A 22,545-nucleotide genomic window follows, 5' to 3' on the forward strand; every position below is an offset into this window, starting at 1 on the left:
GTCCGGGAGGACCCCACATGCCGCGGAGCAGCTGGGCCCGTGAGCCACGGCCGCTGAGCCTAGGCGTCCGGAGCCTGTGCTCCGCAACGGGAGAGGCCGCAACAGTGAGAGGCCCGCGTACCGCAAAAAAAAAAAAAAAAAAAGAGGCGCCTGCCGTGACTAAGACCCGGTGCAACGTAATGAATAACTAAATCTGCTCCCTGGAAAGGATCTATTAAACATTTAAAAAAAGAACCTCTTAAAGTAGATCCTCTCTCTCTCTCGCTCTCGCTCTCAAATAAAGCAAAGCCTTTATTGCAAGAATAACTCTTGCTTTGTTAAAAGATTTTCTGAATGAGAGGACTGCAGACACCGTTAAGTGTCACTGAATTTCAGTCTCCACGTGTTGACACAGATGAAAGCAAAAACCATCTGAAAATCGTAAGGCAGCATTTCGGAAGTGGCCGTTTTCTCCAGGGTCTCTGATGCTGATGTGATCTTTCAAGTCCCCGTTGCCCTGTCGACTCATGTACTGAACGTTCTTCCGGTGCCTGACATGAATCCCATTCAGAATTCGTACAGTACTTTAGCCATTTGCCTTCTTCTTTTCTGATTTGTTTTTTTTTTTTTGCGGCACGCGGGCCTCTCACCGTTGAGGCCTCTCCCGTTGCGTCTGAGCACAGGCTCCGGACGCGCAGGCTCAGCGGCCATGGCTCACGGGCCCAGCCGCTCCGCGGCACGTGGGATCTTCCTGAACCGGGGCACGAACCCGTGTCCCCTGCATCAGCAGGTGGACTCTCAACAACTGCGCCACCAGGGAAGCCCCTCTGCTTTGTTTTATTAGTTCATTTGATCCTTATGATAACAGTGTAAGGCAGACAGGATAGCTGTGGCGTTGCCCTGTATTATTTTTACATAGTTGTAATTACAGGGAGAATATAAATTTACATCTTCGTTTTTCATTTTCCACATCTTTTTCATTTAACAGAAGTATTTTCACAATGCCATGTTGTCATTATTGCTCTCTGTCATATTTCAGTGAAGTGCCAGAATTAATGTAGCAGAATTGACATAACTTTCTTCTTGTTGAGCGTTTAGTTTATTTTCACTTTTTTTGCTATTATAAAGCACGCTGCATAGAGGTATTTGGGGCCATTTGGGGGGTTAGTTCCTTAGGATAAATTAAATAGATAGACTTAAAAAATATTTTTAAACATGTTTCAACATTAGGGAGGATTTCAAAAGACCACAGATGACCTAGAGAAAGCACCGGTGTGACACAACCACAATTTTCAGATTTCTCCATGTTGCAGAGCAGGTTTTGTATGTGCCAAGAGATTTAGCCAGAAGGAGGTGGGTGGTGTGTATAGGGAAATGAAGAAGGCATTAGCAAAGGCCCAGTGTGTGTCAGAGAGAGGGAAGGAGGAAACTAGCTTGATTATGCAGAAGTTCTGTCTTGAAGAGACCAGCAACCCATGCTTATGTGAGGTTGCTTTTGAATGACAGCAGCATCCCCTCTGCATGTGGCCATTGGAGAGCTGCGTGGGCAGCCTTGACCTGCTCCAGATGGCAGAGCTCCTTGACCAGCAGCCAGAGATGAAGCTAACTGGTGACGGACACTAGCGGGTTTCAAGCAGAGTGCTTACTGCAGCCTCCAGGTGATCCCACATCCAGGAGGATTTGCCCAGAGCCTTCCCTCCCACGGAGGCACAGATGTCCGTTTGCATGGCTCTCCGTTTTGGCCCCGAGTTGGGCCAGTGGAGCAAAGCACCAACCCCAAAGAGACTATAGATGTTGTTCAGTTCCATCCCTCACCCGCCTTGGGTTCTAGGAGAAGGACCAAGTTTCAGAGCTCTTAGGGAGCCTATCGTAATCCGATGGAGTGCGGCTGTCTTTGTGCCAGGGGTGGGGGGAGTATGCAGTTATTTTGCCACATTACCCAAAAGGATGGAAGGCCAAGGCCGTCTGTATCCAGATCAAATCCGGCTGTCACTGAATCGCCAGCTATGTCCTTCTTTTACTAAAGAAGTGCAGCTGCTCACAGAGGGAGGGATGTGCTGAATAAATTCGAACATTTGGTTATAATGCAACCAACTCCATAAGTTAGTGGCGAGAATTAATGGGAAACACCTGTCGCCAAATTCCTCCTTGTTGCCTTAAACTAGCGGGCTCGCCAATTCATTGAAGAATTACCTGGGATGAATTAAACATTAGTAAAGTACGTAAGGTACATCCAGACCCTGGTGGGAGGTGACTTGAGACTTCGAGCAACTTTGGAAAAACTAAGAAATTTCAAAGTCTCAGACTGGGGAGGACCTGTTGGTTTGTAATCATAGTATACCCTTTCCTTCCTCCCTAATCCAGTTGGGGCTAGTTGAATTCCTGGACCCTTCTGATTTGGGCAGTGGGGTGGTGAAAAAGGATTTGCTCTGGAGCCGTCTGCACTGTTGCTGAACCAAGGCAGGCAGAGTCACTAGACTGTAGGGAACTTGTCTCTTCCACGGCCCTTTTCCCCACACTTAGCACAGTGCCTGACCCGTCGTGGTGGTTTTAATAGGGACCCAGTGAGGTCAGGTGTGCGGGAACCAGCAGATGGCCCCTTATCTCTTTTTCCTGCGAACTGTGAATATTTTAGACCTTTCCTTTTTCCTGGAGGACATAAAATAAGAGTTATCTTGGATATAACCATTACGACAGCTGCAGCGGAGAAAAACCTGCGTTAAGTGTCGTAAAATGTTATCTCCGGATGGAATTGGCAAGAAACCCTAGAGGTCCAGCAGCATCTCCCGCTAACAGCGTGCTAACACCTTCTGCTTCCGGCTTCCCATTTAGAAAGGAGACTCTTGAGGGACCACTCCCGGGGCTGGTGGAGACGGCTGCCTTGCTGGGACTCTGTTCTCCCTTCTGGAAGTATGGAGGACAACCTAGTCCCTTGGTCACATAGCCACTTCTCACAGATTTGAATCCGCTTTTTTTTTTTTTTTTTGGTGGCCATGCAGCATGTGGGATCTTAGTTCCCCGACCAGGGATCGAACCCGCAACACCCCCACGTTGAAAGCGTGGAGTTTTAACCACTGGCCTGCCAGGGAAGTCCCTGAATTCACTGTCTTGTTTCCCAAGTTACTTACCCCTCAGTAAATCCCCTCGACTTCCTCACCATTGCTCACGTGACACAGTTATCAAGTGGGCTTTTGTTTTTCTTCTCACGTTGGGGGATGCTCTCTGCTTTTTTACAAGTCTTCCAAACATTTATTAAATTAAAATACTTGTGCCAGTTTATTACGTTTTCCAAAATGATGGATCCTGCTGAGTTGCTTTGGGCTTAATGGCTGGGGACAACAAGGCCTGGGTCCCCAGACATGTTTACTGAGGTTTGCTGCCCTAAGAGGAGCTGCTTACTCCTTCCAAGGGGTGGGGTTGGACAGAATGGTCCAGGAGCGGCCTGACCGGCGGAAGCAGAGGTGAGTGAAACCGTCTCTCCTCTTTTGGGTCAGGTGCTTCTGTCAGGGCAGCCCAAGGTCAGTTTCGAGTTTGTTGTTGTCGGCCTCAAACCCATTGACTCCTGTGGCACGTGTGCCGCCCGAGAACGAGCTGCCTCTCGACATTGGACTTGTGAAACTTTGAGTCAGGAGGTCAGACTCCCTCGCTGATAATTTATGACTTATTCAGAGACAGAGGCCACACGGTCACCATCTCTCTGCTCCCACAGCAGGCCTGGCACGTGGAAGGCACTTGGCTGGTGCCCAGCGAATGACCACATTCCCCGTCCAGGGGCATCTTTTAGCCTCAGCCTCCCTGAGTCTGCCGGAACCTTTTGGGTCCCGACTGTGTCGTTCTCGGAGTTAACGTTCCCTCCGGCTTTCGGCTCCGCACGTTCTCCACCAACATGTTACTGCCCTCAAGTCTGAGTGATTAATGAAGGGGTAGGATAGAGCCGGGCTGGAGTCCTTAGCCCATGAGCGGTAGAGACATCTTTCCAAGTTGACGCTGGGGGAGGGGTTCAACCACCGTCTTTCTTCAGATCGAAGACCCTGTCGGTTGTAAGATTCACCACTATTTTATGCACAAGGAGTTAAGATGCGGTGCTGCCATTTACACTGTGGCATGACGCTCGCTCGTCCCTAGAATCTTATTCTGTCTTTCTTGTAAGAGCGCTTAGAGAATGACTTGGGCATAGATTATTATGAAGCACCCCTCTTGTCCATAATGAAGAGGAAAATATAAGCAAAATAAGTTGGTTAAAGGGCTTCTAAAGCTTCCTCACATTCGGAGGCCTGTTCTGCAGTTGCCTCAGAGCCATTGAAGTGCGTGGGTTTCTGTGACATACCATCCTCTCTGCCATCCGCGTGCCCTTTACGGGTCCATTTCCCTTTGGGGAGGAGGGGAGCTCGGGGGAGGGGGACGAGGTGGGGGCTTGTCGTGTTCTGTTCCCTGAGGTGGGTGGTGGATTTAGGGGAGAGTTCACTGTGTGGGAATTGATTCACTTTGAGTGATGTGACTACAATTTATGTGTTTTGAATTGATTTTTAAAATTAAAGAGTAGAAGAGGCTCTACTCCTGTCTCTGGACAATGACAGCTGTATCCCAGCGGGCCTGGCTGGGAGCGACGCTCAGACACATCTGATTTCAGAGGTCTTAAAGTGCCAGAAAACTGCATTTTAGGATAACGAAATACAGTATGGATGAAGCCACCTAATTACACAGCATTCAAGCCACATTTTTCTGTTTTGTCCTCAGAGCTGTAATGCGTTTGTCTAGTATCTTGCTAAAGCCCTTGTGCTGTTTCCACGGTGTTCCCTTGATTGACGGGTCTGTAAGACACACACACGCACGCACGCACGCGCGCGCATGCGCGCGTGTGCGAGTGAGGCTCTAGAGATCAGTTCAGCGTCAGGCTCTGACGTTGGTCCTCCCCGCTTCCCGGTCCTGGTGCGCAGAGCTGTCCTGCTTCTGACCTGGGTGTCCCCTGACGTGGCTTTCTCTCTCTCTCATCGTCTACTGTCTTCCCTTTTGTAACTTTCTTTTTTTTTAAAATTTATTTATTTATGGCTGCGTTGGATCTTCGTTGCTGTGCGCGGGTTCTCATTGCGGTGGCTTCTGTTGTTGCGGAGCACGGGCTCTAGGTACACAGGCTTCAGTAGCTGTGGTTCGAAGGCTCTAGGGCACAGGCTCAGTAGTTGTGGCACATGGGCTTACTTGCTCCACGGCATGTGGGATCTTCCCGGACCAGGGATCAAACCCGTGTCTCCTGCATTGGCAGGCGAATTCTTAACCACTGCGCCACCAGGGAAGCCCTGTCTTCCCTTTTGAAACCAGGTTACGTATGTCCCTCTCCCTCCCCCATCCGTCCTCTCTCCTTCCTTGAGGATGAGAGATCATGGTTCGGAGACTCCCTGCAGAGGCTGTGGGCTGTGATTCCTCACCAGCTGCTCAGTTCCCGTCTCCTTAACCAGTGTGAGCTCTGATCCCGATTAAACCCCTGGAGCTGGTGCCTCAAGCAGGGCTTTGGGGGCGCCCCTTCCCTGCACCCCTCCAGCTCTAGTTCTGTTTCGATCACCAAATCAGAATGTTGGCGCAAGTGCTCTTCAGAGAATTCTGCCATGAATGGTGGTGACTGGTGCTTGCCAGAGCCCTGGGGGACATCTGATGTTTGAGGGAGAGGGACCCTCATGGGCACATTATTAACTATGACGTCTCCAGGTCTGTGACGCTCCATCCCTGCGCCACCAAGGAGATCTTACCTTCACCCAGTAGCGTGCTCCAACTGACAAATACCTGCTCCAAATGCATGTAACATGTGCTTTCAGATTTTTGGAGAGCCATTTGAACAATGTATGTTTCAGCATCTCTGTATCTTTTAAAGGACCTGTTAGGGACTTCCACCGTAATAATCAGTGACTTTTCATACGAGGATCTTCTTGACGCGTTGATTTTTAAGTTCGGTATTTGGGTAAAGTTCACGTACAGATGAGTTTGTCGGAATGAAAAGAATTTGTGACCCGGTGTAATTCCCATTTTTGCTTTGGCTGCCAGGAAGCTCCCCTACATTCGTTGCCCGACTGCAATAATGGGTCTCAATTCCACTGGCCTGAGGTTGCCCTAGATCCACATTGACTGGACATAAATCTACGTCTGAACAGTTGCGTGGACACACTAACATCTGAAAGGATGCTGACGCTTCTTACTTGACACGTATTCATTCTTCGGAATGACTCTTGTCTCCTAGCCCCAAGTAGCGCCACATTTCTTCCTGATTCCAAGGCAGTGTGAGTTATCACCCAGCCAGAAAAGCGCTGAGCGGATTTATCCGTCTGTAGGGCTGCGCTGTGACCAGCCCCTGGCAGAGGCAAATGGAGGTCCTTGTTAGGGTCTCGCTGCAGGAGAGGTTCTGAGCGACAGGAAGCGGGTTTCCACGAGCCTCAGTTGTGGCTGCGGTCCACCTGGGGCCCCTCCTCAGCCCCGCCTCCCTGGCCAGCCCACTGGGTCTCTCTGTGACCTGTGACCTATGAGCGGGAGGGGTGCCCGGGGAACAGATGCAGGTGGAGCCGCAGGAAGAGCCTGTGCGCTGTGAGGCTGATTGTTTGTGGCAGGCCGGGGAGGTGTGGAAGTGGTACCTGCACCCCGTGCTGCTGGGACCCTGCCAGGGCTCAGGCGGGCGCATGGGGAGGGGAGGAGGGCTCTGCAGAACCTTGAGGTTTGCAGTCCTTCCATCGTGTCCTCAGCAGTCTCTACAGGGCGAAGGAAGCAGCAGCAGGTTGAAAGGTCTCCCTTATTTCCTCTCCCTCTCCTCTCCTCCAGCTATTCCAGTGAGGCACAGTTTTCCTGGAAACCGTGCATTATTAAGTCCTTTCATAGCTGAACCGAAACAGATAACAGTAATCTAATCATCGATCAAGTGCACTTGTCTCCCCTCATCCCTGCAGCCAAACCCAGACGGCCTGTCGACCTTCTGTCAGGTCCATTTGAAGTAAAACACACCTCGGGAGAGCAGAGAAGACCCTCTCCACTGGGGTCCCCTGCAGGTTTGTAGCTGTCACGAGAGGGATAGCCACTAGCTAGGTGCCAAATAAACATCCGAATTTTTCTCGCCGTTGAAATGGTAAAAAAAAAAAAAAAAAGGGGGTTTGCCTTTTGACCAAGACCAGAAGGGCATCCACGAGAATGGAGATGGGATTTTGTTGGCCTGGTGGGACCAGGAGCTTCTTCTCCCTCTTCTATTTCCAAATCTTTCTCTAACGATACATTTACGATAAAGGGAAAAGAAAATAATCTCCACAAGCTTGACTTGAGTGCTGGGGAGAATCCATCTAACGGATGTGTGTGAAGCCCTACATCAGGTTCTCGGCCCCAGCGGCAGGGAAGGTGTTTGTTGGGCGTGGCCCGGGCTTGCCTTCTAGGCCAGCGGTCCCCAGCCTTTTTGGCACCAGGGACCGGTTTCGTGGAAGACCATTTTTCCACGGACTGGGGGCCGGGGGCGGGGGCGATGGTTCAGGCGGTAACGCGGGCGACGGGGAGCCGCAGATGAAGCTTTGCCTGCCCGCCCGCCACTCATCTCCTGCCGTGCGGCCCGGTTCCTAACAGGCCGCGGCCCAATACCGGTCCAAGGCCCGGGGGCTGGGGACCCCTGTTCTAGCACACAGCTCAGACTGGGGAAGGCGATTCGGCAGCCCCAGCAGAGCCTCACTGCTGTGCAGGCCTCTGACCCTCAGCTCCGCTTCTAGAGACGCACCCGCAGGAGAGCATCAGAGAGGCTGCTGCAGGGCCCACGTGGTGACTTGAGAGCCTGGGCTCGGCGTTCACCTGAGTTTTGACTCTGGGCCCCGTCACTTCCTAGCTGTGTGCGGGGGGGCCTCCTGCTTCCCCACCCCCGCCCCGATTCTCTGATGCTGTGAAAGGAGGGGCGGGTGGGGTGGAGGGAGCCTGAGCCAGCGTGTGGGCTGTGCTGGTCCATTGAGGCTTGCCGTCTCTTCTTTTGGTGGGAGGAGCAGCACGTCTGTTGGCTCTGGGACAGTAAAGGAGAGGGAGCTGCCTGAGACGGATGGCACAGGCAGAGTTCCAGAAGGTTCCGGAGCCTCCCCCGGCCCCGGGAGCCTGTGTGATTGCCCAAGGTCAGCCTGCTGGAGGAGGGCTCACTCTGGGCACCCCGGGTGCTGGGGAAATCGGGGTTTGAGCAAAGCCCCTGAGGATGTGGTGCAGCAGCCACAGACGGAATCTCCTTCCGAGTTCCTGCCGCAGCTGGGGCCACGTGGGGTGGGGATGTGGGCGGGAGGCGGGGCAGGAGGTCAGGAAACCTTCCCCCGAATGCGCCGGCCGGGACACCTCCCCTGGCCCCCTTGCGCTCGTTCTCTTCTCCAAACTGCTGCTACGGCTGCCTGCTCATCACCCTGAGAACCCAGTCGAGGCTCCTAGTGTCTCACCTGGCCCCCCTTGCCAACCTCCTCCCTCCTCAGCCTTCCCAGTGCCTGAACTTTCCGAAGTCATGGCTGCCGAGGGCCTCTGTGTGGGCTGTTCCTCCACCCAGACCCCTGTCCTCTGCTCAGAAGACAGCCTTCTCCAGCCTTCTCGAGCCTTCTCGGCTGGCCCGGCCCCCCTCCATCTCAGCTCAGATATCTACCTCCCTGACCCCCAGTCCGAAGAAGCCCCCTCTCAGCGCTCAGAGACATGGGCTGACTTAGAATTTTAGCCTAATTTGATTGGTAGAAGCTTCTGCCATAGGGCCTAAGAGGTGAATTGTAAAGACGCGGTTGCAGGAAGGTCTGTTTGGTTGCAAGTCTGTAGAAAGCATTTTTAATATCCACGCTGTCTGTTTGCAGAGATTCCGCTGTGATTTAAAACCCTGAGTCTCAGAGCCTGTGGCCCTGCAGTGGGTCTGGGGACCTCCTTGTACACAGGACAGAGCAGAGGGATTGAGTGCAATCCGCAGACACGTTCTCTTTGGTCCATGATGTGTTTTGAAATAAATTTAAATTAGTTGCCAGTGTTGAAGACTTGGAAGATTTCATGAAGCGGATTTCAGCACTTTTATAGAAAGCTCTTTAGATCTGATCCCGCTGGGCGCACGATCCTGAGTGGCAGCCGCTGGCTGGCCCTACTCGGGGACGGTGCAGTCAGTCCCCGCTGGGCCCACTTCCTCTGTGTTCTGCAGCTAGGAGAGCACAGGTAGTCGAGTGAGGTGTGTGATCCTGGTGTCTTGAGAGTGACCATCACCTTGTCCTGGACAGAGGCCCGTAATTATGTTTCCTTCCTGGAGAAAGAGGGTGAGGTCACTTCCAAGGCCCTTAGCATAAGTGGCCACTTCACCTGCATCTCAGCTCCGGGAGCAAGGTTGGCTGAGAGATGAGATCCCGGGCAGAGGAACCCGCACTCTGCAGCCCATGCTGCCCACGTGGCGCCCAGGACTGGGCCCCCTGTCGATTTTGTTTCCTGTCCTGCAGGGCCAGGCCCCTCACCTTGTCCGCTCCTTCCTGAGCCCACAGAGGAGGCTTCTGGGAAAGGATGACTCATGCACTCCCCGAATTTCCAAGCTAGAAAGGCGCTGGGAGAGCGCCTTGGGCCGGACCAGAAATAGCCGTAACCGTTGGGTCTGACCTTGCCCCTCCTGTGCTGTCAAGTTCTGCTTTGGTAAATAGATGCTGCCCTTCAGACCAACCGCCTGAAATGTTGCAAAGATACAGTAACTTGTTTCCTTTTCCTCTGAATTTTTATTGATTGTAAACTCCACTGTTAATGATAATAAAATAAAAAGGGGCGGTTACCTTGGTGCCAGCATGGTAATACATTTCTATCTCCTTTTTCAGTCCTTTTTCACATGTATACGTGATTGTAATTATAGTACAATTAAAATTCATTCACTTCAGTATTTCTAGCACCCAAAACAAGAGGTTGGCCTGCAATAGGATTCAGTAAGTATTTGTTGATTGTGGAATATTTGTTTTCCTAACTATAAAGTGAGCATTTTGCTAATTGCATCATATACACGGATTACCATTACATCAAGTTGTTAGAATATATTTGCCACTTTACTATATTTAGATTTTTTTCCCCTATTTTTCAGGACGATAACTAATGTTGTAGTGAGCATTTTTCTCCACATAACTGTTTTTGATGGTTTGGAATTATCTTCTCAGAATAAATTCCAAGCATTTGAGTTCTTGGATCAGAGGAGAGAAAAATAAGAATTATAGAAATTGCTTTCTAAATTCTTACCTATTCCTGTTGCCGGGATTGTTTGAGAATATTAGTTTTATCTTAATGTCATCTGCTTTTGGGTTATAATTTTCAAATTTTTGCTTATTTTGTAGTATAAGCAGGTACCTAATTGTTTTGATTTGCCTATCTGTATGTGTGGTTATTAGTATGGGTTGAAGAATTATCTAAGCACTTAATAATAATACCTCCTCTTGTGTGCCATGCCTATTTGAGTAGTTTGTGTATCTATTAGAATATAGATTTTTAGTTGGATTTGGGTGAATTTATCATACAGATATGATTAACTCAATTTTCCTATCATAGTGGCTGCAAACATTTTCCTAGTGTGTGATTTTCCATTTTTAATATCCGGTGAGTCATTATAGGTGTTATTTTCTGTTCTTTGGAGAGTCTGTGAGTGTGGTTGCCAGAAGGACCTTAGAGATCTAACCTGACCTCAGCGTCCGACAGGGACTCTGGCCCAGAGAGCAGAGGCCACAGCTCACCGGCCCTGCTGGCGAGAAGGGGCCAGGGCTGCCCTGGCCCTGGCCCAAGACTCCTTAGTCTGTGTTGCCATCTGAGCTCCTAAGTCTCCCTGTTGCTCTCCTAGCCCAGAAAGTTCTTTTGAGCTGAGGTGTATGCGTCTCTGTTTTGGACCAAGGCGGGCTTTGTAGGACTCTCCGAAGGGGGGCCGTTGCCACTCCAGTGACACGGAGCCAGCCATTCCATCCTTCTGACTCAGGGCATCTAAAAATATCCCGGTCTGGGGAATTTGGAGGAGCCCGTAATCGATTCGTGAACATGAAGCTCTTAACGGGCAGTGAATGCAGCTTTGATATTGAATTACCCTCAGAAGATGCATTAGTTTCACAGTATCGGCAGCCACCTGTCTGCCAGGTGTTGTCCTAGATATTTGGGGTCTGTAGAGGTGGAAGATAGGGACAGTGCCCAGGATCAAGTTGGATTCTTATATCAGGAGGGCTTTAACTTACTGCTTCGCTCTCTGCCCATCTTCATGGGGGAGGGAGCCCCAGAACTGGCAGGTGACCCCTGAACTGACCAGCAGGAGACTGGTTTAGAAGCAAAGATCCTAATCCCAGCTCTGCCTACACCGTTGACTTCCCGACTCTTAGAGCGTGTTCACGGTCAGGTCTGGTCATCCATTCAGCAAACGTCCAGTGGACACTTAGTCAGGACTCTGTGCTGGGCACTCGCATTGCTACAAAGGTGGCTGAGGCATGGTCCACCCCTCAGGGGATTGTACTTCAGTGGGATAAACCTATCAAACAACCAGACTTAGAAATGAGCGTAAGTAAAATGCCAGTGGGGCCACGCAGGAATCAGTAAGTAGTTTGCACAGGGTTTGAGTGAAGCTTGTCAGAAGAGATGGCACTAAGCTGAGCCTCGAGGGATGGGGCTGAGGGAGGAAGGTGGGGGAGAAGGGAGAGGACCGTCCAGCTTAAGGGGCGGAGGAACAGACACCAGGGGTGGATGCCGTTGCCGAGGGTGGCCGTACTGCAGGGAGGGGGCAGGTTGGAGGAGGTGGGTCCTTCGGCAAATGCTGCTTAGAAACCGTCAGAGGGAGGGACTTTCCCTGGCCATCCAGTGGTTAAGACTCCGCGCTTCCACTGCAGGGGGCGCGGGTTCAGTCCCTGGCTGGGGAACCAAGATCCCGCATGCCGTGCAGTGTGGCCAAAAAACAATGAAAATCATTTTTTAAAATGTGCCAGCAGATCTTGTGTCTGGTGAGGTGCTTAAAAAAGAAAAAAGAAAGAAACCACGGGAGGGTTTAGGGGGATGATGAGAGGGGACATATATCCGACAGCCAGGAAGGTGCTGGGTCTTGAGTGGGAAAATGCTAAGAAAGGAACCCGGGAAGGAAGAGACGTGGGCCTTGGAGACTCGTGCGCTTAGCATGTGCCTGACGACACCGTCTTCAGTGGTTGGTGACCCAGCAAGAGTGGGCGGCAGACGGCCATCTGCGGTGATTTCTGTTCTGACTGGCCTCAGTCTGGTCGGCTAGAGTCGGGAGAGGGCCGGGGGGTGCAGCCCCCTCGAGGTCTCCTTGCTTAGTTTGGAGAAATCCTGATGGATGGTGTGTGTTTGTTCATTGTTTGCCCACCATATAGCAGGTGTTTAACAGTAAGTGGGCAGTAGGAAGATGACATCAGCAGACAGGTGGCCCAAATTCTGGAAGTTTGGAGCCTCTTACAGGGCATTCGTGCCCTAATTCTTTCCCGTTATATGAAGAGAAGCTCTCGTGGTGATGATGACGTGTCTCTGCTTCCATTCCAGATGCCTTAGGGCCCCGTGGGCCGCCCCAGAGGACTCAGTCCCGGTGGCCAGCGGCTCCCAAGCAGCTCACGTGCGCTCAGCCTCAGGCTCCCGCTGACGCACCTGGGAACCTCGCTCACCAGCCCCCGCCTGGCATCCTTGCCGGCAGTGCCCCCCACCCCCCCGAGCCATGGAGGCCCCCGAGGTCCCCGTGGGCTCACTGATTGACTTCGGGGCCGGGGCCAAGCCATCCACCTCCTCGCCCCTGGAGATACTGCCCGCAAAGCTGCAGGACGGGGACAGCTCCCCGGGCGAGGGTGCGTCGGAGAGTGAGGCCACGGAGTCCGCCGACAGCGAGAACGACATGGGCGAGTCGCCCTCGCACCCGTCCTGGGGCCAGTACCGCCGCTGCTCTTCCAGCGAGTCCTTCTCCTCCAACCAGAGCACCGACTCGGCCAAGGATGCGGAGCTGCTGGAGCTCCGGGAGTTCATGCGCGGCTACGTGGAGAAGATCTTCTCTGGAGGGTGAGCCCCTCGCAGGGCGCCACCGGCCAGGGCTCCAGGCCTCACAAGCTGCTGGGCCCCTCGCGTCTCCGCCCCACCCCAGTGCACGTAGGCCCCCTTGGGGAGCTTCTGCCACTCCTTCCCTCCGCTCAGGGCCCTGGCTTTGCTCCCACGGACCCTCAGGTGAGCCCCCATGGGCACGCCTTCAGAGGTGGTTGTTAGCTGGCAGTGACTTAGGGGCAGTACAAGGCCAGGAGGTTTCAGTTACCCGCAGCCCTTGGGACGCTCTCGGGCAGCTGAGCCTTAAGCAGCTGCTAAGATAGGGACCCACCCTCGCACCTCTCTCTGGCCTCGCGTTGGTGGTTCTTGACAGTGCAAACAACGAGCAGTGACAGTTGTAGCACAGGTGGGGCCTGGAGTGAGAGCGGAGGCCGAGGAGCCGGGAATCTGACTCACGGCTGTTGCCATCTCAGCAGCGGAAAGGGGAGCACGCCGCAAACACGGTTCAGGCCTCAGGCCTTGACGGCTGGTCTTGCGTCGTTCACAGCGGTGCGCGAAATGCTGGAGGTCCTGCCCCTCAGATCGTCTCTGGGACCCGCAGCATCAGCATCGCGGGGTTGGGGGGCTGAGAAATGCAGAGTCGTGAGCCCCACCTGACCCACTGAGTCAGAACCTGCATTCAGTGAGGCCTCTACACATGCGCGCGTTGCGGCCTGAGGCGCTCTGGCTGAAGGGACCCTTTTCCAATGTCATTAAAGCGTAAGAAGACTTTCTGCCTGTTGACGCCACGCACCGAGGATGTACTTCCCTGCTGAGGTGTAGGCCCCTCGTTTGTTAACTGGCAAGGTTGAGTTCCACCTTTTCCAGGTGTGCCTCCGTCTTCTCTGCAGTTAGAAGGGGGAGGAGTTCTAGGATCCTAATATTTGACTGTCCCCAGACTGCTTTTATGTTTGATTTTGAATGCATTCTGGGAGAGCAGTAGACATGGCTTCCTACTCATTTTGTTTGATTGACACCGAAATTAGTCAGCAGTCTCTGAGTACACCCAGTTAATGCAAAGGGGAGAAAGCCCAGAAGCTCACTAATTTGCCAGGAAGGCCAGTCTAGATTTGTGACAGGCAGTCGGCAACATGGAATGTGGACAAGTGAGTCAGATGCATCTTTAAGAGCATTCCACAACTCCCTGCAAACGCCCGGCAAATTCTCACATTTCATCTGGTGTCGGTACTTGGGATAAGTGAGACCAAGATGTTTTCTATAAAACCTTAAATGAATGAAATTGCAGAAGCCGGTGGATCCTCAGCCTCCTGCTTCCCCCTTTTAGTCGTTACATTTGGGGTAGAGTACTTCCCCCCCCCCCAAAAAAAATGGAAGTAGTTTGAGATCAGGTGAGCATTTTGTCCACCCTGGCGGGGGTGACCCCCAGGCCTGGGGTCCCCCGATCTTCACCCCTCACACAGAGCCATGGAGAGTCAGAGAGCAGACTAGCTCTTCCGAAGTGCGGAGGAATAAGCAACCATGCCCCCCTCCTTGTGATGGCTGGAGGTGGCCTCAGACCTCTTGTGTTTCTTGGCCCCAGTGGGTCCTGCTGAGACTGAGCATATTAGGAATTCTTGAATCCAGTCGGTGGCTCCATACCGACCTCAGCAGCAAAGATGGGGGGCAGTTGGATGAGCTGGAGAGCCAAGCCCTCGGAGAGTTATGGAACCCTTGTGAGTACCCAGACCTCACTGAGGCAGGAGGTCGGGGGAATGCACGTGGGCTTTGGAGCCAGGAGGTCTGGATGGGGCTCCCACCTGCCACTCCCCAGCTGTGTGTGATCCTCCGAGCCAGGCTTCTCATCCTGGAAACAGAAGTAATAGTGTTTCCTCTCGGGGTTGCCCGGAGGCTGAGATGAGGGTCCGCACTTGGCGGGGGCGAGTTACCGTCGGGGTTCCGTGGTGCGGATGCCGAGGGCCGACTGCACTTAGGAGTTCCTCTCCTTCCTCTTTCCCTACTGTAGCCATTTTTGTTGCAGAGGATTAAAGCTTTCCTGTCTTTTCCCTTTGCCCTCTTTTCCAGGGAGGACTTGGACCAGGAGGAGAAAGCCAAGTTCGGAGAGTCCTGTAGCAGTGAGAACGGAAAAGGCCGGGAATGGTTTGCCCGGTACGTGAGCGCCCAGGTAAGAGGCGTGACGCTGGGCTGTGGTGTGGGGCAGCCCACCTGCTCTGGAGAAGGTAGTTGAGGAAAACGATCCCACAGGAAGAAGCGTAAAGCTCTGTCTAGAGATGTTATAAAGTCTAATTAGAATAGTGGAAGATGCCCCACTAGAAAGGAATGCTGGGCTGTCAACCTCATGAAATTCCAGAAAAGTTCACTTTTTTAAAGACCAGCACATGGGCTATGTCCACACATGTTTTTATTAAATAACCTACAATATTCCATTTTTGTAAAGATAAAATATTCAAGAGAATGACAGCCATGTATGTAAGCTCAGATAAACAGTAAGTTTTAAAAACAGCCAGTAGGTTCTTTTTATTTTTTTCCTGTAAAGTGGATTAAGTTCTTCGTTTTTAAAGTATCTTTTGGTCACAAATAATTTATTCTTCCAAGAAAAATTAGAAAATACAGATAAGCAAAAACAGAGAAACTGCCCATACATCAGCCACCCAGAAAACAGCCAGCATTGTCATCTTGGGGTCCCATCCCTCTGTAGTTTCCCACACGTGGGTGAGCGCGCGAAGCTCCTAGTTTTAAACGTCTCACAAGGAGACGCAGGAAACACCTGAGTGATGGTCAGGGGTGGGGCAGCCCGCTGCTGGGTCCCAGTCTCTGGGTAGCAGGGCCTGTCCTGGGCTCGAGCCCCAGCTGTGTTTAGAGATGCTGGGCGCGGTGAGCATGCAGCCCCTCTGAGCTGGGTGCACCTCCACCAGCGGCCGCCTGACGCGGCTGCCCTCTTCCCGGACAGCGCTGCAATTCCAAGTGCGTCTCGGAGGCCACCTTCTACCGCCTGGTGCAGTCCTTCGCGGTGGTCCTATTCGAGTAAGTGATGCTGCGGCTTAGCGCCTCCGTCCTGACCTCTCGTCCTCCCTCCCTCCCCACCTGGGAGACCCCAGTCGTGAGAACCAGCCGCATGCGTCATCAGCTCAATTGCTCCCCTTCCCCCACCACCTCCCCTCCCCCGCGGCGGCAGCATTGTCTGGAAGTCATGACCAGTGTCCAGTATCTCACGGGGGGAGGGGGCGCGGGGTGGGGGGGCGGCGGGGAGTGAGCGGTCCCCACCTGCCAGCAGCGGGCCCCGGGACAGGCTGTGACTACACAGCGGCCCTGCCCTCCTCCAGCTGAGGTCTGGGGTTCTCTGGATTTCCTGTGGTGAAGTACTCTAAACCGGGTCACTGCCCACTAATGAGGTGGTTGGATGGCATCGCTGCCCTGAGGTCTAATGAAGCACCATTGGGGCCTTTTATCGCCGAGGACAGCGTGGGCTGGGGAGAAGGGCCCCCCACCTCCGTGTGGCCGGGGGGGCCTCCTCCAGCTGAGGCCCACGCACGGCTCTAGGACTCCTGACCCTCTTCCTACATCCTGTCGTGCATCAGAGCCGCACGCGCCTTCCGCAGCGTGAACCGGAGCGGCCGTGTCTACCCGGGGGATCGTGGGGGTGGGGGAAATGCGTGGGACAGGGAGGGAAGCTCTGACCCTGATCTGACCTTCAGTTGAGCCCGCTTTCCCCCCTCACCTCAGTGTGGCCTCGGAGCAGGTCCTGGTCCCCTGGCTTAGGCCGTGGCCACTTCTCTGTGTCCCTGTGTCCTTCCAGGCCTGAAAACCCCTCCTTTCCTGTTCCTTCCCCTTCTTCTCCCAACAGAAATGTAGCTGCTCTCTTGACTTTAATTCCCTGTCTCGGTGTCTCCCCAACTTTCTCTGTCCCCCATGAACACGGGGCATGTACTAGAGGAAAATGGCCAAAAGAGAGGAGCCCCTGTTTTTCCTGCACTTGCTCTCAGAATGTCCCAAGTTCAGGGTGTGCTCCCCAGGGGTGGGGGCGGGGATCTGGGTCTGGGAGCTAGTGTGGGTGGAGGGACGAGAGGCCCTCACTGAGGTAGCCAAGGGCCCACGCTTGCTTGCCTCGGGAGCTTCGGTAAAAGAGCCCCAGGGGGTCGGGGGTCAGTGTGGTCTCCTGCCCCGAAGACCCTTTGACCTCGAGACGTTTGCATCCATAGTTTTCAGGAACCTGTATTTTGTGTAGATGGTGCCTGTCTGCATGGTAAAGTGCTTATCTAATTCTCAATTTTTCTTCCAGTTTTTCCTTAAATAAGCAAACTGGTAGGTGGGGGGGGGGGGGTAGTTAACCTCAAGTTCCAACCCTGCCAAAACACAGAATCTTTCATTACTTTGTCTGTGAGTGTATATTTTTTTATGTGGTTGCAAAAAAAAAAAAAAAAATGAACTTACAGAAGTTTAGATTTATTATTTTTATGTTAAAAAGATAAACAAAAATGACCCTCATCCCACTGTCTAGATAATTTCTATTGATTTTCTTTCTTTAAGTAACACTAGTCCAAGGTGAAAAACTAAACAGGAAAGGAAAGTACGTGAGGGAACAGGATGGAGAGGCACGGAAGCCTAAGAGGGAAAGGAGATGTTCTTTCACACCCTCTTCTCTCACTTTTGGTCCACTCTCAGTGATAGCCATCTTAATAAAGCGCATACCAGCAAATAGATATTTTTTCTAAAAATGCAGTACTGGGCTTCCCTGGTGGCGCAGTGGTTGAGAGTCCGCCTGCCGATGCAGGGGACGCGGGTTCGTGCCCCGGTCCGGGAAGATCCCGCATGCCGCGGAGCGGCTGGGCCCGTGAGCCATGGCCGCTGAGCCTGCGCGTCCGGAGCCTGTGCTCCGCAACGCGAGAGGCCACAGCGGTGAGAGGCCCGCGTACCGCAAATAAAAAGGCAGTACCGTGCATTTGTACCCAGTGCTGCATCTGTAACAGCTGTGAGGTGTTCTAATACATGAACGTACAAATGCTCCATAATTAATTTGGCTCCTGCCCTGTCGATGGGCATTTAGCTGATTCCTCATTTTCTTCTCTAATTTGCAGTGCCACAGTGCAAATCACCGTAGTTTTTGCCACTGTAACAGTACAAATTCTTAGTGGCAGACGGACCCACTTTTTGAAGTGTTTCCCCCCTTTTTTGTCTGCTCAATTGAATGGATCCATGTATATCTCATACTCTCGATATAGTAAGTGTGATATAATATAGTAAGTATTAATATAATCCTTTATATTTGTAGGACATCTTTTAGCATAGCAAAGGTTCTGGTGCGTAATACTTTAATTTGATTTTCAGCAAGTGGTGTAGGGTACGTAGGTATTCATATTCCCAGTCATTCTCAGGGTGCTGTCCCTGGGCCAGGAGCCTCAGAGCATCAGCTTCCCAAGGCAGTTTGTTAGAAATGCACATTCTCAGGCCCTGCCCCAGACCTGCTGACCCAGAGACTCCGGGGTGGGCCCAGCAATCCACATCTTCACATGGCCTCCCCCCGTCCCCCCTGCCAGGTGACTGCTACCGCCCACATCGGGGGGGCGGGTATCATCTAAGTCACTGCTCATTCCTGAGAAGTAGGGGCTGGACGGGGCCAACGGTTTAAGCCTGAGACCTGAGGCCTGACCTCCAGTTCCGGGTCTGCTCCTTGGGGTAGGGCCCTGGCTATTCCACCTTGAAAGTGAAGGAAGCCAGGCGGATGGATGGTGAGCGCCTTAGTGCCCTAAATCAGACCCGCTCCCAGGCCAGGTGCCTGGACCCAGGGGGAGTTCTTTCTGTGGCTTCTCCCCTGGAGTGTCTGGGGAGTGAGGTCCTAGCTTAGAGGTGTCTGTGGAACATGCTAGTCTTGTCTCAGGAACATGCAGAGAGAATCCGGTGGAAGGATCCGTTAGCCAGTCACCCCTCTTTCCATTTCAGGTGTCACCAGATGGACGACTTCGGGCCTGCAAAGAACCTCATGACCATGTGCTTCACCTACTATCACATCGGTGAGACCCGGGGTGCAGCTTACGTGGCAGGCAGACCTGTCACCTTCCAACGCCACATCAAGTGGGGATTTCTTAAGGCAGAGCTGCGAGGCATCCGGAAAACAAAGGGAGCTGATATTAGGGCGGGAACAAGGAGGAGGGAGACCCCTAGAGCGGGAGGCGAAGAACGGTCCACAGCGTGGGTCAGGAGGCTGACGGTCCTGGCTGGGAGGACACGAAAAAGTAGACACACGGGCAGGACGCTTCAGGGTAGACGCAGGACATCGTCTCATGTTCTGGCCAAATGTGACACAGGGTCAGCTGTGGACTGGGGTGACCTGGAGCAGCCCGGGGTCTGGAGCAGAGTGCGGGTTGAGCTCTTCGGGCTCGTGGCCCTGGGGCCTCCTGGTGCATCGCAGCTGGGGGCAGCTGGGGGCTCCCCGTGTTAAGCTCCTTGGGCTGTGACCACTGGCACTCGTTCAGGCCGCCGTGAGGAGAGGGTTGCTGAGGGCTTGCCCGCGGGCTGCAGCTGGGTCAGAGCGGCGCAGGCACTGGTGGGCTGGCTCTTGGGGCGCATCCGCTACCTCTGCAGCTCAGCTTCATCGTCTCCTCGCCTCAGCAGCCCACCCCTCCTCGCTGCTCTGCGTCATTGCAGCAGCTGCCCTGACGGCCTTAGCGTGCAGCCCTTTGATATGGGGCGGGACACCTTGGCCCGTGGGGTGCCTGGGCCTCGGTCCGTGCACAGCCTTAGGAAGGGACATACCTCTTTTTCCCTCGCTGCCCTTCTCTCACCGTCTCCCATGTCCAGTGGCCTCCCTGTTTCAGGACCAGCCCAGGTGCCAGCCAGGCCGTCTGGAATCCGCACGGCCCCTCCCTCCACAAGGAGAGACTCTTGTGTCTTCCTCCATCACTTTGTACGTTACGCTTTCCCTGTGTGCGCTGCTCCCCCGCCCTCTGGACTTGGTGCTTCTTTGGGGCTGGATCCCTGCCTGTTTCCTCTGCAGCCCCTGGTGGCACCTGGCTGACTTGTCCACACTAGGTGCTCAGTGACCGCCCGAGAGGGCAGGGGCCCCGGCCCACCGTGTGACCACGGGCCTCCTGAGCCTCTTGCTTCCCACCGCCGCCGTGTCTGGCCATGGCGGAGAGAGGTGGCCCCGGCCTCCGTGGTTCCAGTTGGCTCTCATCCCTGCTGTCTCCCCCTCCCTCCAGGTAAACCGCACCTGCTCCCCTCCGAGTTCAAGGAGAAGCCGGCCGGGAGCATCGACTCCTACTTGAAGTCGGCCAATAGCTGGTTAGCAGAGAAGAAGGACATCGCCGAACGGCTTCTGAAGAACACGTCGGCCAAGACGGAGAACGTCAAGGGCTTCTTCGGGCTGGAGACCAAGCCCAAGGGGCCCCTGGCCAGGAGAAGCGAGTGAGTGTCGCCTGCGTGCGTCCCTCCCCGACCGTGGGTGTGACAAGGAGGCCACCCTGGGCCAGTGTCGGGAGCATCTCTGCGCCCTCGGCCGTCACTGGGGCCTGAGAGCTGTTCCCGGAGGGCAGCTGCCTCCCCACCCTCCAGTTTTCTGGGGCTTCCAAACGTTGTTCCATTTGCTGACGTGCTGGGATGCTCCCTGTGGGCCTGTGTTTCTAGGGCTGGAGAGGAGCGTGCGGAAATTGTCAGTAGGCAGGAGGGGAGTTACACCCCCCTCCCTGCACCCCGCCTCCCGCTGCCATGAGAGAAACCGCGTTCCCCAGGGCAGCGGTGTTCCCATAGCCACTCGGGGACCCGCGGGGGGCGGGGCCGCTTCAGAACAGTGCAGGAACCGAGACTTCCACAAAGCAGGGGCACCCTGTGGTCCCCGCGGTCCCCTCCGACGGCTCGGTTACAACCAGGCCACTTGGCTTTATTCCTCCTCTGGTCTGGACAGTCTTGGATTCAGAGAAAATGGCACAGAGAAGCCCGAACAGCACATTTCAGTTCTAAAAGGCTGGCAGGTGGTACACGTGGCGTTGATTTCGTAAACATGTTTGCAGAGAAGACCACCTTCGATTTACACGTTGGTTATGAGGCATCATCCCGTTTCAGCAACATAACAGGGTTCTTTGGGTCGTTGTGTCACTGCTATGGTTTCTCTCCCCAAGGGAGAAAGAAGGCAAGTCCCAGGAGAAGCCGCGGAAGACGGGTGAGTGCCTGCCTGTGCTCGCGGGGCCGGGCGGTGCCGCAGCAGCAGCCCACGGGGAGCCGCAGGTCCCTGGACGCCTGGGGCTCCAGCTCCCCCGTAGCAGGGGATGCTGTCCTACTGCGCTCTGCTGTGGTCTCTAACCGCTTACTGAATTTCCACGGAAAACCCGCCTCTCTGGGGATCAACTCCTCCTCCCAGGGGACTCAAGGAAAGTATCCCCAGTGGTGGGGGAGCTGTTCCCGGGACCCTCCCTGGGGATGAGTCCTCAGGGCCAGGCCTGAGGGCCGCAGGGCCGGTGCCATGGAGTTTCCGCTCTCTGTTTGTATGACCTGTGGGATGATGCGGGGCCTGCTGGGAGGGTCGCTGGAGTCGGGGCCGGGGGGCGGGGGTCTGCCTCGCTCAGTCTCCCTCCCCCTCCCGCAGTAACTGTGTGCAGCCCAGAGGAAGAGAGGAAGGGGGAGAAGATCTACCTATACACACACCTGAAGCAGCAGCCCATCTGGTAAGGCCACCCTCGACCTGTGTCACCAGCACCCATGTCTCCATCAGAAGTAAAGGCCACTCACGCCCCCTAGGAGAGCCAAAGGAGAAAAGATGGGTGAGGTTGCAGGGAAATCGGAAACTCGTACACGGCTGGTGGGATCGTCCCATGCAGCAGCCACTGTGGAGAATGGTCGGGCAACAGTTACACAGAGTTTTAGCCCATGACCCCGGCAGTTTTACTCCTGGGTAGATACTGAAAAGAGTTGAAAACAGGTACTCAAGCAAAAACCTGTGCACGTATGTTCATGACATTGTTATTCGTAAGAGCCCAAAGGTGGATACACGAAATGTGGGCTGTCACTCAGCCACGTAAAGGAATGAGGCACCCACACCTGCCACAACGTGGGTGGACCTGGAAAACGTTCTGCCACGTGACCCAGGCCAGACACAAAAGACCAAGTAGTGTATGTACACGCAGTGTCCAGGAGGCAAAGCCCTGGAGACAGAGCAGATTGCTGGGTGCCAGGGGCTGGGGGAAGCCGGGAGTGCGGTGATGAAAATGTCCCAGAAATGGATAGTGGCGATGGTTGAGCAATTCTGTGAATATACTAAAAGCCACTGAATTGTGTACTTGAAAAGCGTGCATTTTACCGTATGTGTCTTATATCCTAGTACAGCTGTTCTGTATGTGTCAATAACGTACACACGTGACGGTCGTGGTTGCAGTGGGAGACCAGTGGTCAGGGGACATCTCGCCCTCTGTCTTTCTCTGAGGACGCTCTCATCCCTCTGAAGCCTCTCTGTTGGTGGCTTTTATTTCCTCACACGTAGGCGGTGTAGTAGCCCCTGGAACCCAAAGGGTGTCAGACGTGCCCCTCCCGCGAGGATCACGGTCTAGCTGCGGTGGGAGAACCTGGGGCGGCAGAATGGGGCACGTGAGGCACACGGCCGGCCAGGGCTGGGCTGCA

At 53.9% G+C, this 22,545-nt stretch overlaps 1 protein-coding gene across 5 annotated transcripts in view; it reads left to right on the top strand.

Moving 5' to 3' along the window:
* The window catches only part of KIAA0513 (KIAA0513 ortholog), a 56,149-nt gene that overhangs the window by 22,353 nt on the left and 11,251 nt on the right, over positions 1–22,545 (top strand). For all 5 annotated transcript variants that reach the window (XR_003001931.1, XR_003001932.1, XR_003001933.1 and 2 more), the window contains exons 2-8: positions 12,463–12,966; positions 15,007–15,106; positions 15,893–15,966; positions 18,880–18,950; positions 20,139–20,343; positions 21,054–21,094; positions 21,518–21,596. Coding sequence is in view for 1 of the 5 variants with exons in the window: in XM_024735805.1 (XP_024591573.1) it covers positions 12,632–12,966; positions 15,007–15,106; positions 15,893–15,966; positions 18,880–18,950; positions 20,139–20,343; positions 21,054–21,094; positions 21,518–21,596 (905 nt within the window). In the remaining 4 variants the exon portion in view is untranslated. The remainder of the gene's footprint in view (positions 1–12,462; positions 12,967–15,006; positions 15,107–15,892; positions 15,967–18,879; positions 18,951–20,138; positions 20,344–21,053; positions 21,095–21,517; positions 21,597–22,545) is intronic.

Source organism: Neophocaena asiaeorientalis, unplaced genomic scaffold, assembly GCF_003031525.2.
Source record: "Neophocaena asiaeorientalis asiaeorientalis breed wild unplaced genomic scaffold, Neophocaena_asiaeorientalis_V1.1 scaffold40, whole genome shotgun sequence".
Taxonomy (NCBI): Eukaryota; Metazoa; Chordata; class Mammalia; order Artiodactyla; family Phocoenidae; genus Neophocaena; species Neophocaena asiaeorientalis.